Source organism: Pantherophis guttatus, chromosome 4, assembly GCF_059756535.1.
Source record: "Pantherophis guttatus breed Tessera chromosome 4, ASM5975653v1, whole genome shotgun sequence".
NCBI classification, from domain to species: Eukaryota; Metazoa; Chordata; class Lepidosauria; order Squamata; family Colubridae; genus Pantherophis; species Pantherophis guttatus.
The window spans coordinates 10,092,475-10,104,321 of record NC_142066.1 but is presented as its reverse complement, the minus strand read 5'-3'; the positions used below and the strand labels follow the sequence as shown (position 1 = coordinate 10,104,321).

General features: G+C 42.6%; 1 protein-coding gene across 1 annotated transcript; it reads right to left on the bottom strand.

Moving 5' to 3' along the window:
- Window positions 1-209: 209 nt before the first annotated feature.
- Window positions 210-7,734, bottom strand: LOC132711888 (vomeronasal type-2 receptor 26-like). Its single transcript, XM_087893300.1, has 4 exons — window positions 7,646-7,734; window positions 2,335-2,440; window positions 1,712-1,838; window positions 210-1,108 (listed from the first exon to the last, which is right to left on the bottom strand). The coding sequence occupies exons 1-4, from the start codon at window positions 7,732-7,734 to the stop codon at window positions 210-212; spliced, it is 1,221 nt and encodes a 406-aa protein (XP_087749426.1).
- Between the last annotated feature and the right edge of the window lie 4,113 nt (window positions 7,735-11,847).

Genomic DNA, 11,847 nt, shown 5'->3' with positions numbered 1-11,847 from the left:
GGAAAAGGGTGATAACACAGCAACGTGAGCACTTCTTTTGGAATGGGCAATCATAACAAATCTTAATAATCATAAACATCATATACAAATCCTTCTTTCACAAAAATAAAAAATAACTGTTCCTATAATTATATATGTTTCTTACAGCCTGCATTCTTTTTATTTCTTTTTTCAACAATTTCTCTGACCCAGGAATATCACATGGGGTATTAATTCCTCTTTATGAGTTGCTCCTTGTGGTTGAGATCAGGACGCAAAACAATGATGTAGCATTTTGGCAGGAATATGCATCCCAGTAATGCAGCGCTGGAGGCCAAGATGGAGAAGACCTCCACAGCTACCATGGCTTTTCCTTTTGTGCTCAGATAGGCTGGAAAGAAGGAGATCCACACACTGCAAAAGGCCAACATGCTGAAGGTGATGAACTTGGCTTCATTAAAGCTGTCAGGTAATTTACGGGCAAAGAAAGCCACAATAAAGCTGGCTACGGCCAAGATACCCATGTAGCACAAGATACAATAGAAAAAGGAAGCTGAGCCCTCATTGCAATGTAAAATCATTTCATGGAGCTCTGAATGCATGTCCAACTCAGGGAATGGGGGAAATGTTGACAGCCAAAGGATACAAATGCATACTTGTAAGAGAGAGCATGAGAGGACAATGGAAAAGGCCAATCTTTTCCCCACCCATTTCCTCATCTGAGATCCTGGTTTAGTGGCTATGAAAGCCACAACCACAGTGATAGTTTTGGCCAGTATACTAGAAATGGCTACTGAGAAAGTGATGCCAAACATTGATTGTCGGAGAAGGCAGGTCACTTTGCCAGGTTGGCTGAGGAAGAAGAAAGAGGAGAGAAAACAGAGCAGAAGAGAGACAAGCAGGGTGTAGGTGAGGGACCGGTTGTTGGCTTTGACAATGGGAGTATCCCTATACTTAATAAAAGTTCCAAGTACCCAAAATGTCAAGAAGGAGAAACAAAGAGCTGCTGAGACTAAACTGATTCCTAAGTTTTCTTCAAAGGTTAGAAACACCACCGTTTTCAGGATACATCCTTTCTTTTCTTTATTTGGATAATGATCTTCTGAACATTCAAAACAGTCGTCCATATCTGGAAAGAAAATCAAGGATATTTTTTTTCCGTCTAGGCCACAGCTGTAAAACTTGTGGCCCACAAGCCAGATGTGTCTCGTCCTGGTCTTGCCCATGCCCAGTTTAGCAAAGGGGGAAAAAGTCACGATACATCACATGATGGCACTGTGATGATGTGACTTTGACACCCCTGATCTACGCAGTCCGTATTATTGAGGGGTGCTTGGTGCTCTCTGAGCTTGCTTGTTTTCTTGCACACGTTTCATTACCATAAAAATGTACCATCATCAGTGCTAGTAAGGAGTGCTGTTTGCTTGCTAAGGTGTTTTTGGGCTACTTTAAATGAAGTCCTTACAGTGGATACCCACACAACTGACAGCAAACAGCACACCTTACTACCACTGATGATGTTACCTAGTTAGGGTAATGAAACATCTGCAAAAAAACCAAACAAAAAAAAAACCAAGCAAGCTCAGAAAATACCAAGGACTCCTCATTTCAACCCGAGCTGCAAATATTCTCCTTTCTTGGTATTCCATATGATTGAAAATCACCTTATTAATTTTATGTATCCAAGTAGTTTATCAAAGTCTAATTAAGTTTGGTAGAATTCTTAGCCTACCATTTTGATTCGAAATCTTCCCTTCTGGGCAGGGAACACAGTCATAGCAGCAGAACTGATCCCCCTCAATCCCCTTCTTCCAGGATCCAGGGAAACAAGGATCATTGCATCGAGAAAATGGAAGAACCTGGTGATAAGCATAAAAAGGTTTTGAAAAGGGAGATATTTAAAACAGTTTGTAATTTTTCTGTTTACGGAGATGAATTATTTTTGACTTCCTAAAGGATACTGAATTAACTGGGATTTATAGTGTAAATGAAAAAGATGTAGGTATTACTTAATCCACAATTTAAAAGGATGTAAAAATTAAGCAAGTAGAAATTAGAATAGTGTACAAAATTTCCTGTTTGAGGGACAGGGTGGGCAAATAATAACAATTGGATACAAACTCATGGAAAGATGTCCACTCTTGTGATTTCAAATGGTAATACAATTCAAATACCCAAAGATGGCTTTTGTATTGTAATATCATTTTGTCAATTTAATGAGTGCTTGATCATCAACAACATTTGAAAAGGATACTCCACTGTTTCTTTAAAATCCAGAAATTAGATTTCAAAAGAGATTATGTTCAGTATAGGATCATAATGGTTTAAGGCACAGACAATTCATGAATTTGATACCTGATTAAAAGCTGGATTCCAGACAATCACATCTTCATCAATCCATAATTCCTTCCCTTTTGGAGCCTCTAGATCCAGCTTTCCAACTTTAACTCTCTGAAAGGATCTGTTTGGAAAAGTGATCAAGTTAGTGATGTCGAATCCACCTGTTGCTTCCCCTTTCTCATTCAGGAACATTGTCTCCCCAGCTGAATTGTTAAAAGAAATGCCTTGAAGAAATGAATGAAGCTATTTGAAAGAGAATAGAAGAGAGAGGAAACTGAAAGCAATATAATAGAAAAGTGAAGTCATATTCCAGTTTCATTCACTTATTCTTACCATTCCTATAACTATTATTAAATATGTACGCTTAGAAATTTGATAATTGATATTGCATGGAAACTTGGTCCACTCTATTATTAATTTGATATTATTGTAAGAAAAGGTAAACATGAATTGAAGCAGAATGAAAAATAGGTTTTGGGAATTATGTAACGTCCTTCAATTATGATTTGGGTTCCCTACTTAAATAACTAATTCAACCTAGCCTAATCTTTCCTCATTGGTATAAAGCTATTTTAGAGTTTGAGGTCTGACTAATTTCCTTTAACCAAATTTTAGAATCTGAAAGCATTCTTTGATAGATGGATGAGAGGAAGAGATTATTGTAAACTTAGGTTTGTTTCATACTATGGCTGCCACATGTAAAAAGGACCACTTTTATTTTATTCCTCTAAAACTCTGACAGAGGCAGAAAGCTTTGCTTGTGACCCATGAAAATTTCATGAGCTACACCGAAAGTTCAAGGAGAATTGATTATTTTTGGAGGAGACAATAAAAAGTAAGCTAAATTATAACTCCATCTGTGATTGTACAAGCTAGGGTGATTTACTAAACAACTCCTGCCAACATCTAAACCATAAATTATACAGTATCTCCTTGATGATCAGAATAATAGAATAACAACAGAAACCATTTTTCTCTTTTAGCCAGAACAGTATAATAGGGTGGGAAGGGACTTTGAAGGTCTTCTAGTCAAACACCTGCTCAAGGAGAAGACCCTATGCCATTTCAGACCCTTCTCTTCATAAAAATCTACGGTGTTGTAGCATCCACAACTTCTGCAGAGAAGTTATTCAACTAATTCATTGATAATTGTGCTCACCATCAGGAAATTCTTCCTTATTTCTACTTTGTTTCTCATACTTGCTTCCATTTGCAGAAAACATTAAGACATAAAACATTAAGACATTAAGATAGGGGACTGGAGGCTAAAACATATGAAGAACGGTTGCAGGAACTGGGTATGTCTAGTTTGATGAAAAGAAGGACTAGAGGAGAGACATGATAGCACTCTTCCAATATCTCAGGGGTTGCCATAAAGAAGAAGGAGTCAAACTATTCTTCAAAGCACCTGAGGGTAGAACAAGAAGCAATGGGTGGAAACTAATCAAGGAGAGAAGCAATTTAGAACTAAGGAGAAATTTCCTGACAGTGAGAGCAATTAATAAGTGGAACAACTTGCCTGCAGAAGTTGTAAATACCCCAACACTGGAAATTTTAAGAAGATGTTGGATAACCACTTGTCTGAAGTGTTGTAGGGTTTTTTGCCTGGGCAGGGGGTTGGACTAGAATACCTCCAAGGTCCCTTCCAACTCTGTTATTCTATTCTATTCTATTCTATTCTATTCTATTCTATTCTATTCTATTCTATTCTATTCTATTTCCAAATTGGGTTCAAAGATTTTTACATCGAACAGAAGAAGAAAAAAAGGAGAAGGAGAAGGAGAAGGAGAAGGAGAAGGAGAAGGAGAAGGAGGAGGAGGAGAAGAAGAAGAAGAAGAAGAAGAAGAAGAAGAAGAAGAAGAAGAAGAAGAAGAAGAAGAAGAAGAAGAAGAAGAAGAAGAAGAAGAAGAAGAAGAAGAAGAAGAAGAAGAAGAAGAAGAATCCAGTGCAGAGAGAATACCTGCCAAGCCTGCAGTTTGGAAGCTCAGATTTTTTAACCACAGTTTTTTTTCTATTGTACCGTAATGTGGACAGAGCCTGCAAAGCATGAGCCACAGCATAAACAGCATTGTAGACACTGTAGCTTTGGCCATTCATTTCCATTTCAAACACAGGCTCAGGAAGATCCTCCAGCTTCATCTCCTCAGTGCAATTCTTACTGTGTGTTTCTTGTAACTCTGGCTTTGGAAAAGAACAATCAAATGCTTGTTCCCAAACATCTTGTTGAAACCCATCCCTGTAGTCTGAAAGAGGATTTATGGTCTGAAGAAATTCCTTGAAACCTGCAACTGCTGTTGAATGAACAGTGAAGGAAATGGCCCCATGGAACATCTGGAGATCCCAACTGACTTGAATGCCTGAAAGTACAAAATCAATTTGTGCAGTCATGATCCACACCTTTCCAAATAAAGCAGTTTCCTTGCTTTCAGGATCTACCACAAATAATATCAATCTTAGCGATATAATTGACCAGGATTCTCCATAGACAAGAAACACATTGGCTTTCCTATTCATCATATTAATAGACATAAGTGTCATTATTTGATAAAATTCTACTAATCTTTCCAAGTGGATTTGTTGAGGAAGCCTTTCTATAAACGCTGAGCAGATTCCATTCTCTGAAAGTAAGGGCTGCATTTTCTGTAAGAATTTTTCTCCATTGTTATTATCAAAGGAAAATATCCCAATCCACGTCCACCTGAAATGGCGAAGCAGTTGGATGATCCCGATGTACTGATGGTCTTCTTTGGGAACCATGAAATAAAGTGAAGAGAGCTTACTGGTCTGAAATTCCTCTTGGGCTAATGAACCATAGGTCAGCTATAAGAAAGTCCAGAAGTATTCTGATGACTCTTTTGATCAAATTTAATTTTTCTATTTGTTTTCATATAAAATATATCCAAGGAACACTTTTTGTACCATTCCCTAAAGAATATAGAAAAAAAGGGAAGAAGGGAAGAAGGGAAGGAAAAAGAAATGAGAAGGAAGGGAGAAGGAAAAAGAAGGAAAGGAAGGAAGGAAGGAAGGAAGGAAGGAAGGAAGGAAGGAAGGAAGGAAGGAAGGAAGGAAGGAATCCTGCCTTAGCATCAGTAGCCCTGCTGCCCTTTCACCATCCCTTTGTCTCTTCCTCCTGACTTCTCCTAGTGTTCTCTCATCCTATCACTAAGGATGTTTTGGTTACAAATCCAGGTCTCCTCGAGTGGAGAGGGAATGGCCTCCCTCTGTCTGCACCCACCATGAGTAACCTGGCCAAGGAGAGTGAACAGCATCCTCAAGAAGGAGGTAAGCACAGCTGGGCACCCCATCGGGGCTGGGCTGGGCTGTGGGGTCCCAGCATTTTGGAGAGCTGGGGGCTTGCCCTCCATTGCCTAAGGCTCTGGACAGCCTGAGCCACCATCCAGGGGTCCTCCACATGGCCTGAGAGGGACAGTGAGGCTCCTCTGGAGGACAAGGATTTGTCCAGAATGCGGCCGCGTGGGTAGTTATGGGAGCAACTCGTTGTGCCCACATGACACCCCTCCTGCGCGAGCTGCACTGGCTCCCAGTGGTCTTCCGGGTGCGATTCAAGGTGTTGGTTACCACCTTTAAAGCGCTCCATGGCATTGGACCTGGATACCTTCGAGACCGTCTTCTGCCACCAGTAGCCTCCCACCGGCCAGTTCGCTCCCACAGAGAGGGTCTCCTCAGGGTGCCATCGGCCAAATTATGTCGGCTGGCGACACCCAGAGGGAGGGCCTTCTCTGTGGGAGCCCCTGCCCTTTGGAATGATCTGCCCCTAGAAATTTGTAAAATCTCTGATCTCCGTGTGTTTCGCTGTGCCCTCAAAACCATGTTGTTCCACCAGGCTGGGCTATCAATGTAAAGATTTTTAATTGGTTTTAAATGGGATTTTAAATTTGGGGTTTTACAAATTGGGCCTATTATTTAATAATTTTAATTATTTTAAAATTTTGTCTATCTTTGTGTTTTTAATTAGGCTGTACACCGCCCTGAGTCCTTCGGGAGAAGGGCGGTATAGAAATAAAATAAATAAATAAATAAATAAGGATTTGGCACTCTTCCTGATCTTGCCTTCCTCTGCTGCAGACAATGGATTCCCCCCAGTTCCACCCAGGCCACCACAGGTGCCCCAACATGATGGATATGGAGCTGATCATGTCCACACCAGCTACGCCCAACACTGCCCTTATGCAGCCTTCAATGAAATTGAGCTTGACACCCCTGTACTAGATCAATTGCTTTGTGCAAAGCAGTTCAAATCTTCTCTCAGCTATTGGATGACCCCAATATTCACTTTGTCTAACTGGCATGGTAGTTTCAGGAAACAATGCTAAGTATTTGACCTTAAGCCATGCAGACCATATTAACCCATATTAAGAAAAACATAAGACTAATTTGGGATGTTCATTAATTATTCCATAACAACAATAAGATTAAGAATTTTCCCCTCAACCCTTTCAAAACTTACTTGTGGAATCTTGAAGAATCCTATAATTTCAGCTACATAAAATGATGTGACAAAATCCAATCCCCCAATGATAGCCATGAGATTCTTCTGGGTGTCACATTTGTAGTTAGGGACAAATTCCTGGGATTTGAAAAGCAGGTCCAGAGTGGTGCGATAGGTCATCCTTGAATTGTAGTAACTGTCATAGATGTGGAACCCAAGAGTGACGTTAGGTAAGATCTGGGAGTCCTCATTGATCTCCTTCACAGCAAAGGCCAAGGCAAGGATGTGCTGGTAGAATTTGATTATGACACTGCAATTGATTTAAATACCCCAGTTGAAAAAGGAAGTTGGCAAATTCTCATAAGGTGGCATCATTTCTATATAAAATTTCTTTCTCTGATGAAAGTGGGAAAGTAATAGGTTTTCTAAAATGCTGTACAACCAAAAACAATTCCAGCATGTATCAGTCATTTATTGTATATACTGTATTTGGTTAAGAACAATGATACAGATTTAAAACAAATATTACAAATGTTCTCCAAAATATCTTTTGCACCAAAGTTTCATACATTATATGACAAGTAAATAAAGTCAAACAAAATTTCTGTATTCTCCCATAACTAGAAACATTTGAAGGACCGAGAGGCTTAGATTAGATATAAAGCCTATATTTATACTCTCAGAAGCAATTTTGGGGAAACTGATTAAGATTAGAAAAAGAAAAAGAAAATTCTTACTTTGTTATATTGTAAGTTGTTATACAAGGATATTCCTTAAAATTAATTTGCAAAAGGCTGTAAATGATGTGAGACACCATCCCACCAATGATGAGGTCACCAGGCTGGTACCATTCCTGTGGAACAAAGAAAGCATCACTTGCAGGGCAGCTCAGAGTCACTATTTTCTTCACCAGGAATATCAGGAGGAGCCACATCTTCACTCTTGAAAATGTCTCTGTCTTTCATGGTGATTAATTCAAGGTTTATATCAGAGAGTGCACCTAATCAGAAAACCCACCCCTGGGATATCCATGAAATTTCAAATTCATTTCTCGAATTGCATCAGGGTTTGAACAAATATACTGGCGGGGGAGAATAAAGGAAGGAAACCTGTAGCCGTGACTCAGACACACAGCCATTATTATCCTTGCGCCAATCCCCTGAGATTCAAGATACATTGATTGTTGTTGAATTGAAATAGCCGCCTATGCAAGTCTTTGAGTTTTTACCCAGTTCACAAAATATGGCGATTCCTGTAGGAGATGATTACATTGTTTTTGATGAGAGAATAAATAGATAGTGTTTAAATACTTTTTTTGAAATGCACAATTGCTAATAAAATGTAGAGAGGGGAATTCTGCAATACAAAATACACTTGATTTTTGATTTTTTTTTTTTTTACAATGAATAATGAGTGCAGTTCTATCTTCTTTGCCTTGCATTAAGATGCATAGATATTTTGGCATTCCCTCATTTAACCATTTCCATGGTTTTCTTCCAGGTCCCCCTAGATGGGAGGGGATACCTCTATTTTTTCCACAACGTTAGGTCGGTTGACATTTTTACTCACGTTAGCCATGAGGAGGCTGTATATGTTTAATTTATTTGGAAATGAACAGGAGTCTGCATCCTTAAATGTTACCCTGGCTTTGAAAACACTTGACGGATCAATTCCAGAACAAGGTTTAACTCCATAATTTCCAAACAAAAGAAAGTTGTACTCGTGTTCTTTCTTTCTTCGATCTTCCTTCCTTCCTTCCTTCCTTCCTTCCTTCCTTCCTTCCTTCCTTCTTTCCCTCCTCTCTCTCTTTCTCTCTCTCCCTCCCTCCCTCTCTCCCTCCCTCCCTCCCTCTCTCTCCCATCTGTTCCTGACTCAAATTATTAGATTTCATTTTACTATCATTTTTTGACACAACAGAACTAAAAATTCCAAACTAAAATACACCAAGTATGAATGCACTGTAGAGACCTATTTGATAGAGCGGGTAAAGGAGAAAAGAGGTGATGGAGTCTAATGTTTATGATTAATTTCTCTCTTCAGATCATTATTTAATGGCAGAAACCAGAGCTCTGATTTACTGTGTGAGAAATGCAGAGGGAGAGAATTCTCTTGTTTGTTCTGGGCATGCCTCGGTTGCTTGGGGAGATGTGCAACCTGCTCTCCACCCCAAGACACTGGCCTGACCCAGCCACAACCTAAGTCAGCCTTGCTAACATGAGGGCTGGCGGGGTGGGAATGGGATCTTGGAGAAGGGCACAAAAGAAAGAGGGATGGGCTAGCAGTGCCCAGCCATAGCTTTAAGAAGCTCAGGACAGTGGGAAAAGGGGGCTGGCCCTGCGAAACCTCGCATGCCCACCCCAGGGATCAGGCTCGGAGAAAGACACTCGCCCATCATCCAGTTTCCCCCTCTCTCTATGTCTCTCTCTGTGTGTTTAGCTCTCTCTCTCTCATGTGCACTCTCTCTCTCTCTGTGTCTCTGCATCTCTTCTCTCTCTCTTGGAACGCCAAGGCTGGGACAAGCTGGAGAGCTCTCCTCAGAGCTCTTCGCTATTCCTTTTCTTTCTTCTTTTTGGAAATTTGGGCTGGCTGAGGAACATGCAGGAGCCACAGCAGAAGCTTCCCTTTGGGCCACCCTCCTCCTCCTCTCCCCCTCCTTCTCCTCCCATGAACCTCTGGCTGGTGTGGCAGGGCCAGGAGGGTGCGCATGCACAGGAAGACCCACCTCAAGCAAGCGGCCGCCCACCCATGCACGCCTTTGCTGCACTTTGCCCGAGTCTGGCCACTCACTTGAGGAAGGTCTCCCAACACATGTGCACCCTCCCGGCCCCACCACAGCACTGCCGAGCCCGCTTGCAAACTCTGCCGAGCGCCACCACACTCTCAACAACCTTCGCAACAAAGCAAAGGTTGGAGACTGGATGATAGTTTGCTAATATAGCCGGGTCCAGGGAAGGCTTCTTGAGGAGGGGCTTCACCACCACCCCTTTCAAAGAGGGAGGGAAGAAACCCTCACTCAAAGAAGCATTAATAATCCCCTGGAGCCAGCCTCGTGTAACCACCCGGGAGGCCAGCACCAACCAGGAGGGACACGGATCCAATAAAGATGTGGCAGCGCTAAGCCTACCCAGAATCCTGTCCATGTCCTCGGGAATCACGGGGTCAAACCCCTCCCAGATAACATTCTCAAGACCCACCTCTGTCACCCCATCTGAATCTACCCAATCAGAGTCCAAGCCTTCCCGAATCTGAGTGACTTTGTCATGCAGGAATTGCACAAAATCCTCAGCCCTGCCCTGTAAGGGGTCTTCCCTCGCTCCCAGTTGAAGGAGGGAGCGGGTCCCCCTAAACAGGGCTGCTGGGCGGTTCTCTGCAGACCTGATAAGAGCGGAAAATAATTAAATTTTGCCACTTTTATCGCCACTAGGTAGATCTTAATATGAGACCTCACCAGTGTTCAGTCAGATTCGGAGCGGCTGGCCCTCCAATCGCTCTCCAGGCATCTTTTCCAGCGCTTCATCTCTCTCAGCTCCTTGGAGAACCAGGGAGCCAGCTGAGATCGGCACCAGGTGAGAGGCCGCAAAGGCACAATGCGGTCCAAAGCTCCAGTGGCCGCCCTATCCCAGGAGGCCACCAGTTCTTCAGTCGCGCCGTGAGCCAGTGCCTCAGGGAATGGCCCAAGCTCCGTCAGGAACCTGTCAGGGTCCATCAGGCGCCTGGGACGGAACCATCTAGTTGGCTCCGTCTCCCTGAGGTGAGGGGTAGCGGTTTGAAAGTCCATGCAAAGGAGAGAGTGATCAGACCATGACAATGGCTTGAAGACTAAATCCCCTATTTCCAGATCAATCTGCCACTGACCAGAGACAAAAATCAGATCCAGAGTGTGTTTCAGAGTGTGAGTAGGGTCATGAACTAACTGGGTCAGGTCCAAGGCTGTCATGGAAGCCATGAACTCCCGAGCCGCCTTAGATGTTTCACCGACAGATGGCAGGTTGAAATGCCCCATAACCATAAGTCTGGGGGTATCAACTGCCATCCGGCTATCACGTCAGGCAGCTCGGGCAGGGCCGCTGCCATGCAGCAGGGAGCCAAGTACATAATCAGCAGGCCCATCTGCACCCCACGGCCCCACTTCACGAGGAGGGACTCACACCCGGCTATCTGAGGTACAGTGGTTTCCCTCGGACATAGACTTTCTTTAATAATAACCGCCACCCCCCCTGCCCCTACCCTGGGCCCTTGGCTGATGGAATGCTCTGAAGCCTGGTGGGCACATCTCAACAAGAGGCACCCCCCCTTCCGGACCCAACCAGGTCTCCATGATACCCACCAGGTCCGCTCCCCCCTCTTGAATAAGATCATGAATGAGGGGGGCTTTATTTACCACGGACCTGGCATTGCACAACATCAGCCGGCCCAGGCCCTGAGGATCTGCGCTACCTGGGGAACGAGAAAATCATTGGGGACCGGAGTGCGCAATCGCTCGAAGATAGCGAGTGCGCACTCCCGAAACATGATATGGCCCCCTGCTTCTTTATAGATTAAGAAGTCTATAATGTTGGCTTTTTATCCACTGATACTGCAATCCCTTATTCCCACTAATGTGATAGGGTCAAGGCAACATAAAATTCCAACAATGGACTTTTTAATGTTTAATGTTTGAACAGTCCCTTTTGTTTTGTTTTTTTCAAAACAAGTTTTATTGGTGTCCCCCCCCCCCCACATTCACCCACATCTTTTTTGAACAGAGTATCGGCCATATCTTATCTTGTACAATTTATCAAATTCAAATACATTTTACTCAATTACAATTTTTGCCACAATTCCCCCCCCCTTTTTAATCATATCTCAATATTTCTTTGCTTACTTATATAAACAACTTCTTCATTCGCCCTCAAATTCTATTTTTCCTGCTTATTCATATTTATTCTCTTCTATTTTTTAACCATTCATTCTTTATCTTACTTTCTTTTTCCCTCCTCTCCTGCTCCTCTCTTATTCCTCTTCCGTTCTCCTTCTCCTCCTTTCTTCCTCCCTGTCTAACCCTCTCTCCTACTCTGATTTCCCCTCTCTTCCATCCC